This window comes from Rhipicephalus microplus, chromosome 3 (assembly GCF_043290135.1).
Source record: "Rhipicephalus microplus isolate Deutch F79 chromosome 3, USDA_Rmic, whole genome shotgun sequence".
In the NCBI taxonomy this organism is placed as follows: Eukaryota; Metazoa; Arthropoda; class Arachnida; order Ixodida; family Ixodidae; genus Rhipicephalus; species Rhipicephalus microplus.
The window spans coordinates 57,984,191-58,000,505 of NC_134702.1; the positions used below are offsets into that span (position 1 = coordinate 57,984,191).

Genomic DNA, 16,315 nt, shown 5'->3' on the forward strand with positions numbered 1-16,315 from the left:
GAAGCCTGGCACTGGCGAACTGCAGCTCCTCGCTGCCAGAAGAACAGTTCTTGAGGATTACGTCGAGGCCACCGTTGGTGCGCAGGATGTTACACATGGTGAATCCCAGGTCGTGTCCGTACGTCGGGACGGCCCACGCTTTGCGGATGATGACCGACATCGTGGCCAGAAGCTCTACGGCTTCTTCGTCGGCGGCGGCCTTCAACTGCTCCACGCAGAGCGCCATCCGACTGGCGAATCGCGAGATGGCCTTATCAACTTCCGGTTGAGACAATGGGGACCGAAGTGTGTCCAGCTCGTCGGCCAAGCCCTGGCCAACGGCGGGCCTCTGGTTTGTAGGGAGCGGCGGCAGGCCACTGCTGAACATATCCTGCGTCGGCGACGTCACAATGGGCGAAGCGCAGGAGCTACCACCGCTGCTGTAGTCCATATGCTTGACTGTCTGGTGCGACGCGGACGACTTGGACACTCCTTTGGAGCTCACGAAAACCTTGGAGCTGGCGGAAGAGGCGGCACTCTTTTCCTGCTGCAACACACCTTGGGTGTACATCTGGCGCTCTTCTTTTTTCGCCATGGAGATCTCTTCAGCCGTATAGTCTTCCGTAGACATCTTTGATGCTGACGCCGCGGCGGTCTTCTGCTGCTGGTGAAGTGTGTCGCCCATTTTGAGCTGCTTCTGGTCCTGCTTCACGGCGGCCATTTTCTCGGCCGAGAACCCTTCGCCTTCCATGCGAGCTTTCATTGCCTGCAATACAGTGAAAAACCAGAGCATGAATACATGTTCTACACTTCTCTCAGTGCGAGAAGAGCCATCATTTGGGCACACTGTTACAGTTTTCAGAGAGGACTTTTACGTTGGCTGTTTTTCAAACAATTATGAGATCGCCCCAAATATGAGCGTCTTTTTTTATCTTACCACAATGTGTACCTTTGGTAATACGAAATATTTAGTAACCTCACCTTCAGCGAAAAAATGAACCAATCATTAACTGGGTACAGTTTCGACACACTAAGATATACTTCACCCGCCACTGCCTAATTAGATTTTAGCGCTCGCTGGCACTTTCCCACAGCGGTCAAGTACTCATTGTTATCGTCGTAAGAAATATACAAAATATTTCAAAAATAGAAAAATGACCTCATTTAAATAGTTGTGACTATTTGCCCCAAATACCTTGAACGATGAGAAATGGACAATACAGGAGAACAAAGAAAAGATATGTCACTGAGGAGCGAAATGCATGCTTTACAAAATCGCGATATCCCCAGAGAGACCGCGCCTCACTAACCTGAGAGTGTTGCTTCTCCTGAAAGGTGATGTCTCCAGCCTGAAGCCTCTTGAGCTCCTTGTTGGTGGTGGCCGACTTCTCGGCCGTCACGCCGTCGGCCACCAGCTTGCTCTTGGCCGAAGAGGTGACCCGCTTCTGCTCGAAACGAACCTCGGAGGGCGTCGACTCGCGGACGCGGCCTTCCTCGGAGGCCTCCGGCACGCTGCAGTCGACCGTGTAGCCCCTCTGCGACGAGATCGTCTTGAGCCTCGAGTCGGTGCTCGAGCTGCTGGAGCTCACGCTCACGCTGCGACTGTAGTTCGTGGTGCTACGGTTCTCCTGCTGGAACACCTGCTGCTGCTCTTCCTTCTGTTGCTGCTGCGTCTGCTGCTGCGAGCTCGCCAGCGAGTGGTGCAGCAGCTGCGACTTCTTGTTCAGCAGTGACCCCGAGCTCGACGCAGCCGTCGTCGAGCTTTTCAGCATCTGCGCACCGGAGACCAGCCGGAGAGTTGTGAATGCGCGCTAAGTGAGCGGCTGACGGCAACAAGTGATTGACGTACACTTGCCGAAGCGCTGGTCCCGGCAACATCTACTGTTCCTCCACCACTACTGCTCTACCCATGCGACTGAATGATATATATGACCGATCTTCATACGACAAAATTTAGTAGGCTCCGACGCGCTTTTATACCATCGTCTAGCCGAGAGAGGGAGAGAAAAAGAGAGAGAAAAAGAAAAATATACATATACCAGTGGCCCAACTATCCATCCTGCACTGATAAGCAGCCAAACGGCCACGTGTGCGTACTACGCATAGCACGTGCATTAAAAAAAAAAACGCACCTGGGCCAGTGGCAATACCACCCATTATACACTGATAAGCAGTCAAACGACCACGTGTGCTTACTACCAATGGCAGGTGCACTGATAAAAAGTTTGACTTCTCAGATTCACCTTTCTTCAGCTTTCCCCATAGCTTGTAAAGAATACCAAAGTACATTCCTTGCGATCAGTGTTGCTGTCGCGTTCCACCTGTTCTCCCCCTCCATAGTTGCTCTTGAAGTCTGGTGAGGAGGGCTACGTCAGAACCATGTGATAAATTAAAAAAAGAAAAAGAAGAACAACAAAAAAGGGCTACGCGTGTCAAAGCTCCGCACGTGCAGGATAGGCACATGCAAAGGCAGCTACGATTTCCGGTCTGTGGCTACAGCATATTAAATATATAATGGAGGTTGTTTTTCATATTTTTACCTCGGGGGTTGAATGTGTCATTTTACTTGGTTGTCTGGTGAGTGATTTCTTTGGGGGGGGGGGGGGGCTTAAGGATTCTTCGACAGTGGTCCACCTTTCTCGGAATGCGCGTGCCCATGCCGCACGCCCGAACACGTGCTCCGGGCGAAATCAGAAAAAAAATGATAATTAAAGAAAAGAAAAAAAGTAAAAGTAGAAAAAAGATAATGATTGATTGATTTGTGGGGTTTAACGTCCCAAAACCACTATATGATTATGAGAGACGCCGTAGTGGAGGGCTCCGGAAATTTAGACCACCTGGAGAAAAAAGATAACAAACGTTTGGTTAGGATAAATATTATCCTGAATCTTCCAGAGCGCGAATTGAAGAAAGTATGCCTGGAGTGTTATTTAGACCAGCTTTCAACGTATCGAATTTATAAAACATGTATGATTCGCGCTGTTCACGTTCCCTTGTGCTAGAGAAACCGCTTTGTAAGAGTGTGACCTTTATGAAATCAAATGGGTGGTTTCCGCAGTTAATATGCCGAGATAGAGGCAGATCCGGAAGTGAATGAACATGTGAACGGTGGTTATTGAAGCGGATGCGAAAGGCTGTGGCAGTCTGTCCTATGTACTGAATACCGCATCTTCCGCACTCGAGAAGGTATATTACATTGGAGCTGTCACAGTTCAGGTTTGAATTAATGAAGTACTTGAAATCGGATTGTGTGCTTTCAGTAACGTTGGTTACCTGTATGTGTTTGCACACCTTGCAACGGGCTTTGCCACATGGCTGACATCCAGTTATAGACGTCTTATCTGTTTTCGACCGCACAAGATAATCTTTAATGTTTTTGGGCCGTCTATATACCACTTGTGGAGGGGAAGGGAAAAGTTTTGATAGCCGTTCACTTTGTTGTAGGATGTTAAAGTGTTTTGTTAACGTGAACAAACAAACGCGTAGCCCTTGTTTGTTGTGCTCTCTCTTTTTTAAATTTATCACATCGTTCTGACGTAGCCCTCCTCATCAGGCTTCGAAAGCAACTACGGAGGGGGAGAACAGGTGGAACGTGATAGCGACAATGATCGCAAGGAATGTACTTTGGTATTCTTTGCAAACTACGGGGAAAGCTGATGAAAGGCGAATTCGAGGAGTCAAACTTTTTATCACTGCACCTGCCATTGGTAGTGCTCACACGTGGTCGTTTGACTACTTATCAGTGTATAATGGGTGGTATTGCCACTGGCCGAGGTGCGTTTTTTTTAAATGCACGTGCTATGCGTAGTACGCACACGTGGCCGTTTGGCTGCTTATCAGTGCATGATGGGCAGTTGGGCCACTGGTATATGTGTATTTTTCTTTCTCTCTCTCTCTCTCTCTCGGCTGGTCGATGGCATAAAAGCGCGTCGGAGCCTACTAAATTTTGCCTGATGAAGATCGGTCTCCAATCAAAACGTCCCCAATAAACTGTTTCTTAGAGGCGTATACTTATCTTCCCTTAAGTCGACGGCAACCGAAGATTAAGAAAGACAATTGGACGGTCTTGTTTGATACTTCATATGAATTCGCCGCGAACGTACACCAAATTGCAAAAGGTTACAGAACACCGGCTGACAACTGTACAGGCTGCAGTACAAGCTTCAGGCTGAACATTCATTTGGAGCGTACGTTTTTGAGGCCAAGCGAGAACATAGTTTGCGGGACCCGAAGTTTTCCCGCAAGCTACTGCTGTTATGTCTGCGTATAAACTACAGAGGTAGATGCAGTGCTACTGATAATGTCTTCGCCAAGGCTTACTAGCTATACTCATCGCGTAGCCTGCGCGGTTCCTGTGGTTTGGAAATCCCGGTAACTGTGACGCTTACTCTATATTACGTGGCTTCGAAAAATTGCGTAAGGACAGCACATCTGACCAATGTGAACCGGTAGTAATACTTCCTACACACTGTGATGCAAGTGTAATAGTTGCGAGCCAGCACGCAACAGTAATTTGATCTTCAGAAAGCGTTTCGGCTGCCCTTATTTAAAAGGAAGAGTGATCGTGCTGTAAAATTTAGATCTAGAAACGCGATATAGGTAGTGTCCCTGTCGAGTTTGCCATATCCGTTTTCCTGAATGAGGCTGTAAGAAAGGAACAGGAGTGAGAAAGGAAAAGCAGGGATGTTAACCAGTTTAGAAAAGCTAGCACGCTAGTTGCCCTACAATGGGGAAAGAGAGAGAGAGACGTTTGAAAGAGCGAGGGGCCGGGAGCACACACAAAGTGACAATATGCCAGGCCGTAACCACCGGTTCAAGTCTGTTGTCTACCAAGAGTTTAAGCAATGCCTTCGAGATGCACGACTTGCCTGGGAGCTGCTGGAGTGCTTTTCCGAGGCACTGTACGAAGAAGACGACACGGTGTTCAACTTCTCGCTCAACTGGGTCGCCTTGGCGATGTTCTCGACCACGCTGCTGATGTCGGCACTGGTGCCATTGGGCGAGGTGACGGGCGTACCCTTGGTGGGCGTCGACGGCCGCTCGGGCGATATGTCCGCCATCTGCACACGCAACACGAGAGGCAAAGGTCTTAGGAGAATTCGTTGCTGGGTTGGTAGGTGCACGGTGGTGGACTGCCGTTGCTGCAAGTTAGTTGAGGTCCAGGACAAACGCCACAGGTAAGCAGAACAACAGTATTCGACTCGCATCCTTATTCTTAAAATAATAAGAATAATGGAATGTTTTTTTTTGCTCGCATAAACCCCATATATTGATTCGACAGAATGTTTTAGCCAAAAAAGAAAAAAAATCGTTGCAAATGCTGTCCGGCACAATCCTGCGGTAAATAAGCGACAGTGCACATTTAACTGTAGTGTGGCTGCGCTAAACGTTTTCTCATACACATATATTAAGCTATCAAAGAAAAATTAATGATCGATGTGAAATTTCCAGGGTGATTTTGGTCGTCTGAGTGAAGTGCGAAATAAGCGCCATTATACGACGAGGTCGCACAGAACTTGTCGTGCAGCAAAGTATACACACAAAGCCCCACCATTTTGAGACCCAGCAAGGTGACGGCAGGGGAATCCCCCGAAGAATCCCCCAACAACCTCTTTAGCATGGGCGCCACATCCCCGGCGCCACAAGAACAGTACGAACCACGGCGTCGGGTGTATAGACGTGTGATGTATATACAACTGGTTGCTATATATATAGGCACGCCTCCGATTCTCCTAGAAACCGTCATTTCTGGATGTATGCGCGCGTCTCGCCGCGACTTTAATTAAGCAGCGCGCCGTGTACAACACATTTGACTCCTAGAAGGCGTATACACTGCAACGCAGTAAAAACATTTGACACGCTGGCGCGGACACCATTTATCAAGGGCTCCGTGCCGTTCACAGAAAGCGGTGCCCGATTCGAGAAAGTCGGAATTCCGAGCGGAAATTTTTCCTCGTTGCCGCACGGGACTGTTGCGTCGCGTGAACGCTCTATCACAACGCGTGCCTGCCGTGCTATCACGTTATCAGCCAGAGACGAGCGATATGATCGATGCTCGCTTTGGTGGTTGCGTGTTAGCACAATGTGCGATATATGTTTACATTGCGCATTGCCGCCTGACAGAGCTCAGTTTCTTTGTACACTCTTTCTTGGTACAAGAGGTGCACGTTATAGTGCAGAAAAATTATACGGGACTTCGGGTGCGTATACCGTGAAAGTTACGAAAAACCCCGGCCCTCGCATGTAAGGATAATGCCGCTCTTAGGTACTCCAAGAAGTCCTTGAGATACCAGAAAACTGCATGTTTGCGCTTTGGGATCGTTGCCCGGTACGCTGCCGCAAAAAAAACGTAATAAGCACATACAACATAACGCACATCAGAGTTCGAGAATATGCCTGGCGTCAAGGTGAACAACTACAAGTCTGTAAAAGCTGCAAAAAAATATACATGAACACATTTGTAAATACAGCCGAAATTCTTTTTCTTTCCCTTTGTATACTGAAGTCGTTCGCACTATACAATATAGAGTATAGACAACATAGTGCGTATAGTGGCAATGGAGACACCGGTGTATACACCGGTGCCTCCTGTGCCTCTGTGATTAAATTCTGTATTTACGAGACGTGCGCCGAGACAACATATGGTTATAAAGTTTTGGCCACAGAATAACGCATGCATTATCTTCAAGTTCTTGATTGATTGGTTGATATGTGGGTATCTTCAAGTTCTTACGCGGGGAAAGCTGGAGGCCGATGAGAGCCAACGTCATTGCACGAAGCTCATGCCGCCCTGGTAGTCTTTGATGACATACGGGATACTGTTTACACAAATTTTGTTTTCCCACTTTGCATGCGCTGCCATCAAGAGGCAGGTGGTGTCATTTAGAACTGTAATGAGACTCTGGAATACTTCAGCGCTCCCCTTGCTTGTTCTCTTCGTGTTTTTTTCTTGCTCTGACCGACCATAGTCTATGATCTGTAAGACCAGTATAAGGAGCCCAGGAACAAGTGCCAATATTCTAAAAGGCGCACACTGCTTGATTAATTTACCCAAGAGGACTTTCAGGCGAAAGCAACATTCACGTGGCGACGTCATATAGCGACTTTTTGCATGACTCGTGTTGACGCCCACGGTAACCTAAACAGTGCTATACAGGAGATGATTTCGCTGCATTGTAATCCTAAAATACTTCCAACTGTCGCTCCCTCCCAATCGTGAATTTCGAAATGAAGCTCCTCATGCGAGCACCTTAGGTGGATCGTTAACACCGTTCGCGTTCATTTGGGTGCGCCCTAAATGAACGCGATTTTTGTAGTTACAACGTTCAGACACCTCCGCAATGCCTTTAATATACGTTTAGTCTACATTCGGTGCCTTAGGTATAGACACGGTTAGTCTACATGACGGTTAGTTTACATGTCTTAGGTATACACACCATAGACAAATGCCGCGAGGCTCCCGACGAAGACAGGAGGCCCAGACGAGCGCCAACTTTACGAGTGAGTACATACCTGCTCTCTTCAGCGGGCCCTTTTATAAAAGAAACCTGCCTATATCAACCAAGGTACTGATATGAAATACAAACTGAGGCAGGTTTGATGCGTAAAATGGCCTGATGAAGTGCAAATAAACTCGGGCGTAAGTTGGCGCTCGTCTGTGTTTTATGCGTCTGCCGTCTTCGTCCAAGCCGCGCTGCATTTCCCAGAGTACGTACTGCAGCTCGCCCAAGTCAAGGTGTTATTTGACTTGGCTGCGTTCCGTATATGCCACAAGGCTATGCTGCCATTGCTGCGGTCAAAGAACGCAACACACGAGACATACCGACACGTGCATTGTATAGAACCGAAATTCCTTTGAAGCTTGCATGTCACAATCGTCTGAGCATCTGCCTTTCGTTGCTAGAGAAAGAAAAGAAAACACTATAGCTCGCGTACAGAAAGTCCGGGCATGCCATCTGAGGCGGGTAGCTATTTTCAGAGAAGCAATAACAACGGCATTCCGACGTCGTCGTGCAGTGACAACAATGCAAAGCACTCGTATACATCTCATTCTCCAGCTGATGCACTTTTTTTTTGCAGAAGCATCTCAAAAACTGCCCCATCATAAATCTGCTATAATTAAAAATCTGCACCATCAGAGATTTTCTAATTAACCTACCGAAAATTTAAACGTTCCCGGGGGTAAACAAGATGCGCGTAAATATTTGCCTACATTACACGCCATGTCCTGTTAATTTTTCTTTTGTGAAATCTAACGCGGCAGTTTCAGAGAAAATTACCCTTTTTTGCGCAGTTGATCGACTGCAACGCTGTGAATCACAAGTGATGAACAATGTCGAGCGTATATATAGTAAATGATCTTTTCGTGTCTTAATGTGTACACCACCGTTACTAAATAACGTACAGTTCCATTTGTAACATAACATCTGGGATGTTACGTCCTGATACCACCATGTGATAATGTGTAACTACGGAAATTTCGACCATCCGGTGTTCTTTGACGTGCAGTGACATGGCACAGTTCACAGACCTCCACCGGCCGTTTCGCCTCTCTCGAAATGCGACCGCCACGGCCTCGCAAGACCAGCTGCATTTCTGCACGTCTAAACTTGTTAGAGGTTACCGAACGCAGACATGCTACTGGAGCTTTCAAAAGCACGACAAGGAGTGCGTGAATGGGAAACGATAAATCTTTCCGTAGAGTTTACCACCTCACCGTGCTGGACATTTTAGCGTATACAGTAACTGCGATTCGACAAGCGATAGCGCGTAACCTTCGCTATTAAGCCGTGTAGCAAGGGAGTCACTTTGAGTTATCTTTTCAGCCCGGCACAACCACCGCGAAGCTACAAATGCAACGCGAACAAGGGTCAGTCGTTACAGGAACAGCATTCCTATGGGTATTGGAGCAATGCGATGAAAAAGAAATGTTAGCGTCATTCCGAACAATCGAACCGAAAAGCGATCTTTCGCACGTCGCGGAACGCGCGTTACGGCGAGTGCTTGTACATGTGATCACTGAGGATATCGACAATCGCTGACAAGTAGTTTAGTTCAGAAGAGAAGTGGTGATGGTATGCAGAACTTAATGCAGCTGTCCAAATCTTATATATCGTGTACGCATTTTCACTCCATAGTCTATCACTGGAATATCTTCATGGAAATCGACAACGGCTTCCTTCAGCTTTTTCAGAACCCTTGTGTACCTCTACAGAGACGTGGGTTCTCAGCTTCTGACAGAAGACACAAGTTTTATAGATGGTATATTGGCTGTTCCAGCCGGAGAAACAAGCTAGTATTTAACCACCTGTGAATAACATCTAATGATTCTTAGCTTTATTGCGAAGGCAAAATGCCGCCAATTCTCACAAGTAACAACCGTCGCATTGCCGTCAAGTCTTTTGAAGAATGAAGCTCAAATACAAGGTCGATCTCGCTACCCACACTGGCTTCATGACGCAACCCTACACAACGTTTACAACGCCACACCACGATATTTCACCTGGCGCGCAGTCTGTGGGCTCCCAGTAACGATACCAGCTCTTCGAGCGACACTGGAAAGTCGGGTGATTCGGCCGTCTCACCTGACAAAAGAAGGTGCGAAGCGTCGGCGGCAGGTCGTCGATCAGAGCGGACGCCGCGTCAGAGCGCACTCGGTACGAGGAACGCATCCTTGCGTCCTCTCGTCGCCGGAGTCGTCCGCGCAACGTTACCAACGCGGAGGAGACGGCGCTGCCTCTCTGCCGCAGAGGACGTGCCGCCCGCAAGACTGCGGCGACGCCGCTAAACTGCGACGGGAGTAGTAAAGCCGGCGGTACCGCCGTCTCCCGATAGAGTGGCCACTCTTCTTCACAGCGCTCCAAGTGAAAACGGCACGCCGGCGTCCGATGCGGAGACGTGTGGTGAAAACTGCAGCACCGACGCGGCTTGTCCGACACGTTCCGTCTTGCCTCCGATCGTCAACCCCGAAAGTGGCGGTGTGTGTGCAGGTCAACGAGGACTCTTCGACCACGACTCTCCTCCCTATTACTGCTGATAGCAGCTGCCACTGACGACCACGCAGCCACTACCGACTGCTGGTTTCTGCCGGGACGTGAGTGGAACACGTGCGTTTTCGTCGCCACCGGTCTTCACCCGGCGCGAGGAGTCTCCGCCCCCCTCGCTTCTCGTTCCCTCCCTCCACTCGCGCAGTGGCGATGCGCGAGGGAAGCGGTCGGTGGTCGTGCGTGCGGCTGGAGCGAGGACAAGGCCAGCGTCGCCGGCCGGCACCGCCGCGCACACCTGACTCACCTGCCCGCGGTGCGACGACTCACGAGCTTTGGCCCGCCCGGAATTCGGAAACGGCAGCCCGCTGATAGGAAGGCGAGAGAGAGAGAGAGAGCTACTGTCAGCGACAGTGGTTCAGATCGTGAGAATGCCTGCCGGGTGTTGTCCCTCCCCGCCTGCTCACTTCTTTTGTCACGCAGGTCTAGCGGCCTGACAGTTCGCGTGCTTTTACCGCCCGTCAGCTCACTCGCGTGTCCGCGACAGCTCGGGAAAAAAAAAAAAGAAAGCTGCGCGGCGGTGCGTCATCCTCGTTGTCGTCGTCGGATCGTACAGAAAGAGATGCGGAGGAGAAGGATGCGGACGATTGGACGAACAGGTTGACGGCCGCTTCCGTCGGACACCGTTGGCCCGCGCGTGCGAGCTGTGTTGCGTATATCTGCATTTACACGTAGAGTTACGTGCTCAGCGATGACACACGGCGGGACGGTGACGCACCGGTCACAATTACCTGCGCGCGTGCGCGCCGAAATAGTAAGTGCGACCTAGATAAGTTGAGAAACGAGAGATGCGCGTATGCTCGTTAGCATTCGGGCTTGTTTGTAACAACAGCTGTAACGATTAAATCCGTCAGCCGGGGCGTGCTGTGAAGTAAAGGTGTAGCGAGCTGTAGACAGTGTCGAGTGAACGTGAAGCTAGCTTTTATGACCATGTAGCCATCTGAAAACTTGAACACGCTAATAGTAGATGAGCCTATCGCCTACTCGTATCGTGGAAACGCTTTCCCATTGTACGTCATCCTGCGGAGAGCATGCAGATGTAAATGACATTTGCGCGATATGCGGCTATATACAACGTCTATACATCTAGAAAGAAATAGAATATGTTGCATCTTGCTCGTTTTACGAACAGGCTAACAAACTATGAAAGCTTAGCAGATTTATGCCCGCGTGACGAGCGGGAACATTAAGCCGCTTTTGATATCACGTGATAATTTGAAGCCTTTGACGCAGTGTAATATGGTCCCTCGTACAGATTGAGGTAATGCTTCATTCTGTCATTTTAATGACAATGATATGCTGATAATCGCGTAAGAGAGGTATCGCAAAAAAATACCCTAAAAAACAAGAACGTTATGTAGAGCACCCAACGACGAGAGACTGATCACCAACTGTATACACGTGTATACGTATACATCCAAGCTCTCGCTTTCTGTTGCCTGCTTCGCTTTCAAAGTAATGAGCGATGCATGTATACGATCGTGTTGAAAGCAAGAAACCGCACTGAGCGAGGTATCGTATATACCTCCGCCTTCTCTTCTAGCTCGACGTTATGCAGTGAGTCGGCATCCATGTCACGGGCGCCTAAGGCACGACTAGAATGAGATTGCAGAGCGCTTAAAAGGCGCTGCCCAGGAATAAAAGAAAACAAAGGCCTTGAGACCAGCCGGGTCTGCTCTCAACGCGATCGCATTGTATACAGTATACCGCATACGCGGCATGCGGCTGCATGTCCGAGCGTATACCACCGCACGTCTGAGAAGGAGCCGTTGGCCCCGACAGACGCCTACACTCGTAATAGGTCGACGGCGGGGATTTCCGTCGCCTCTCCAGTTCCACTGACCCATATTCCACTCACCACGCGTTCGCCTATCCATCAGGCGGCGGTCAAAAGAAAAAAAAAAAGAAAAGATATATCGCACGCCCGCGACCGTGCTTTCTTGAACACCCGCGCGTATGCGGTATATCCTCGACGGCCACTGCAGTGGCTCTCACTGTATGAAAGGATACGAACGTGGGCAACACCACCGCGGCGCCGGAAGAGCCTATAAAACGAGCGATCGCTGTCGGACGAACAGTGTAACATATTATACGACTACACGGGGGCAAAGTGGATGGACGTGCGGCCAAACCTTGACCCGCTGGCTTGAGTCGCGTGAGCGGTGGCGGGTCTCTTGAATAATTTGCCCCGTGGTTAAACAACCTAATGAAACCAAGAGACAGTCAAGCCAAGGGGACATTATTTGTTGCTTTTTTGATTCGTACAATTACATAGCGGTGCCACCTCTGTGCCAGTGCGAAAGACGCTGACGTTCGTGTGGTTCGTGCTTGCCAGGTATCTGTCTAAAACAGCTTGCTTGACTGACACTCAGTCGAGATTTAAAAAACAAAAACACCAGGCCTGCGCAGAAAGCGCAGCACAGTCACGGCGAAAGCTATAGAAAAGCGGCCTTGCGGAGCCTTTTCTAAACACTCATTTGGTAACTATATATACGGCAAGCACACTTGCTTGATGCCCACTACGGCATTATTACAAATTTTAGGGTAGTATATATAGGCCGGCATTCGCTATGCTATTTTTCGTCATTCTTCTCAGAAGAGTGGTATCCGCTAAACTATTGCGAGGAAGTTTGTGCCGATTGTTCATGCAGTGGCTGACGACGATGAAGAAATATACCTGAAGTGGGTATGCACCACTGTTTATTAGCTAAACAAAAACAACCTTTTGTAGTAGGTTGGAGCATTGGACGACCCACTCACTACGCCATTCGCATTGTGCGACGACTGCTTGTTCTTTCGCTGTTTTAAAACGCTTTATAAGTCGTATTAAAGCGATTGATTTCCCGACATCAAGCCTGCCTAAGGCAAGTTTGCCAACAAGTCCCAAGCATCGGTGTATACTTCATACGGAAACCTTGCCAGTAAAAATGTGGCTTGAAGAGAGAGGGATGTATGTACCATGGGGAAGCAGCTTTCTCCTGTGTAACAAACCTGAGACCATTGAACATGCGTTTATTGATTGTAAGAACGCTATTTTCTTTTCGGACATTTTACAGAGGACTTTTTTTAAAGATTTACCTCTTACTCCATATGGAACTCGTTTTTTGCCTTGTGATAGTTCTGTGCAAAATTTGGATGTTATATTTTTACTTGGTCTTCATTCGGTTTGGCGTAGTATGCTATCGTACAGACACTGTGATGTGAGAGTTCTATCCGTTAATGAGTGTTTCGTGGAAGCTGTTATAAAAGTGCGAGATGTGTATAAGACTACCGACTGTGTTGAAGATGTAATATCTTTGTTTGACGCGTTATCACGCATGAAACACGTGTGATAGTGATTGTCATATTAGCTTGACCTGTAGTCAAGGAGGCAATAAAGAAAAAAAAACTAGTTCAATGGTAGAATACTGGGCTGGCGCCCAGCAGACAGGGGTTCGAGCCCAGATGTATAATTGGTACTAAATTATTATTATTTTTTTATTTAACGCGATAGGGTTACGGACACCGGCTGCAGCGGCGGATGGCGCTGCGCCAGACCCGAGTTCTGATCTCATAATAGCTTTCGCTGCAATAATTAAGATGTGTTCGTAGGAGAACACGCTTGTTACAAAATGTAGTTTATATAGTGATTTGGGGATGCATTGAAGAGAATCGAAGAGCAAAAGAACGCATTTTGCGTTGGGGGAACCCGAACCAACTACCTTCGAGCGGTCGTTAAGTTAGATCCCCCGATAGAAATGGTGGCTACAACACATCGCCTCAGTCATTCCCATTTGAAGCATCGTAACATAAAACAGTAGCGTTATGACAATCCTGACAACTACGTGAAATTCGTAAATGTTTGCGCGTACGATATGTACCAATTGACACAGTTATATTGCCACTAAAATCCAAAGCAATTTACGACCTCGTTATCGCGAAAGTTTATCCCATTGTTCGTAAGTCACGTTTTGCAAAAAAAAAAAAGAGAAAATTTTGTGAGAACGATCCTTGTGAACGCGCAGTGATGACCACATTTCCGAAAAAAAAAGAATTTTTTAAAAATATCTCGAAAACTAAATATAACCACATTGAACCGACTATGTTACAGAAAGGGCATTTCACGTGCTCTAAAAGAAAACGTCGTACGCTTAAAACAACACTGTTAGGATTATGAAATTGTAAGAGCAAGGCAGAAAATAGGGAAATACCTTCAAAACGTGCGTCGCAGTTGCGAAGTCCATATAACGGTAGTGCTGGCGGAGGAACCTCCCCAGTATTCTGAGTCGAACGAACAACGCTTCCATGGCTTTAAATATCGTAGCTGAAAATCGTACACACACAAACGACGAGTTCACTACTCGATAACCATTGCGCACGTTTCAACAGGAAGCGTCGACCGCTAACCACGGGATGACCAATGGTCAAGGAGCGGCACCACTCGGGGACGACGTTCTTGTCTCATTGGACGAAAGACCAGGCGACTCGACCATACTGACAATGGACAGGTCTTGGTCGACAATAACGTCTCGATCAGCCGACGTCTGTAACACGACGTCGAAAGGGGCAGGGCGGTCGGCCTACCACCGGCAAGAGAGTAAGGGGGCATCGAGAAGAGGAGGAGAGGGGGTTGTAGACGCGCGGACCCGGACATCGGGATGGTATTTCCTTGCTGCACCCAGTTCACCTTTCTCTTTTGCCTCGTAATTGATGGCCGAGAAACGGAAGGCGCCTCTGGAGTAACGCTCGGCGGCGCAAGCACCGGTGTCCGGTGCCTTCTTGGCATGCCGACACTACGCTACCGACTCCACGTTTTTGTCCCACAGGTTTAGCGTGCCTAAGCGCATTCTCCTTCCCCGGCTTTGCGCTTTGGAAGCCATCTCCACGCCCCCCCCCCCTTCTCACCCCCCTCCACTTTCGCGTATCGTGTCTGAGCATGGAAGGTATGACAGCTCTGTTCCCCTCTTGACCGACAAACGACAGTCATTGGCGATTTGCCGAAGCGGTCAGGAGTCAAGAGTACATGCGGCGCGGTTTCCGCCCCCCCCCCCCCCTTTTTTTTGGAAGAGGACCACCGGATATGGAAGCCCCACTACAGCCACCCGCAGACTAAGCGAGCGGAACGCTTTGCCGTAATTACGAACACACGAATCGCTAGCCGGCGCACGTTATCGCATGCATTAGCGGCTTTGCACTGCAGTTCAAAGAAGCCGTAGTGAACCAGGAGAACACCGATTTCACTGTTCCCGAACCACTGTTTACGTAACGCTGCAGTCATTCGCGCGAGTGTTTTCAGTTTGCTAGCACTTGTAATCAGCCAATCCTGCAGGGCGGTCCATGAATTGGCTCAAGGGGGCGGGGTGTGAACGAACACCCCCGTCGCCGCGGTGTTGGGGACTGCCCGCGTTGAGTCACACTCCGCCACCATCGACGCCACAGCGCCGGTGGCGCGCGCCGGCGCCTTTTCATCGTCGGACCTCGCGTTCTTCCGCAGCAGGTAGTTCTCTCGGGTCTCGGCGGTAGCCGTATACCTTTTCTCGCCGCAACGCGCCCGCTGGGCGGGCTTCCGTCGGCGAGTGATTCAGCGAGAGGGCGGAAGCACGAGCGTGTTTGAACAGTCGGCGTCTTGTCCCGCGAGTGATGGATGCCTCCTCGTCTCTTATCGCGATACGCGCGACGGTCCCGTTGAGAACAAAGCGGATACCGCCTTCCCGCGAACGATGTTGCGGCAAAAAGGTGCTCTCAATGAATGGACACTTTCACCTTGGAACGGGCGTGTTATCTACGGAGGTTTTCCCGTTAAACGCCAGTGGGAATCCGGTGGTTTGTTTGTATATTTGATTCATTTTCGGCAAGTATAAAGGGTGGCACTCATTGTCGCAGCGCACCGTATACGAGAGCGACGCATAGCTTCTGAACGACGTCGCAAGTATACGGCTTCGTGAGAACTGGCCGCAGGTGGTTCAGATGATTGCATTTGTGTTTTCCGAAAACCGCAGCCATGTTACCTCGTGAATGCGTCGAAATTAGGAACAATGTAAAACGCAGTCAGTTTTTCATAGCAGACGCAAGTTTGAGCTCGCGAGCACGGCCGTGTCGTGTTTCGTGGATGATCCAGGTGCTTTAATAGAGTTTCAGACACGACGGCGCCGAGTACTTACTGGTTATTTTTTTTCTCGTTTGCCCGCGCTGTGTCCTGTTAGGAATGCATTTATTAGGACCACACTCCAACAAGTGACACGTGTGCCACGGTCAACACCCGACATCCTAGTAGCAAACCGGGCAATGAATCAAGTTAACATCTCCGTGGTAAT

The 16,315-nt window shown here is 49.0% G+C and overlaps 1 protein-coding gene across 8 annotated transcripts in view; it reads right to left on the minus strand.

The window, feature by feature from the left end:
* Sarm (sterile alpha and armadillo motif) overlaps positions 1 to 16,315 on the minus strand; it is a 264,254-nt gene that overhangs the window by 17,478 nt on the left and 230,461 nt on the right. For 6 of the 8 annotated variants that reach the window (XM_075889606.1, XM_075889609.1, XM_037425191.2 and 3 more), the window contains exons 2-4: positions 4,848 to 5,039; positions 1,290 to 1,751; positions 1 to 745 (exon numbers count right to left, since the gene is read on the minus strand). The exon at positions 1 to 745 is cut by the window's left edge and continues 644 nt beyond it. In XM_075889606.1, coding sequence (XP_075745721.1) covers positions 1 to 745; positions 1,290 to 1,751; positions 4,848 to 5,039 — 1,399 coding nt within the window. Of the gene's footprint in view, positions 746 to 1,289; positions 1,752 to 4,847; positions 5,040 to 9,563; positions 10,143 to 14,212; positions 14,591 to 16,315 lie in introns of those variants that run through there. The other 2 variants (XM_075889607.1, XM_075889608.1) reach the window with 2 other exon arrangements.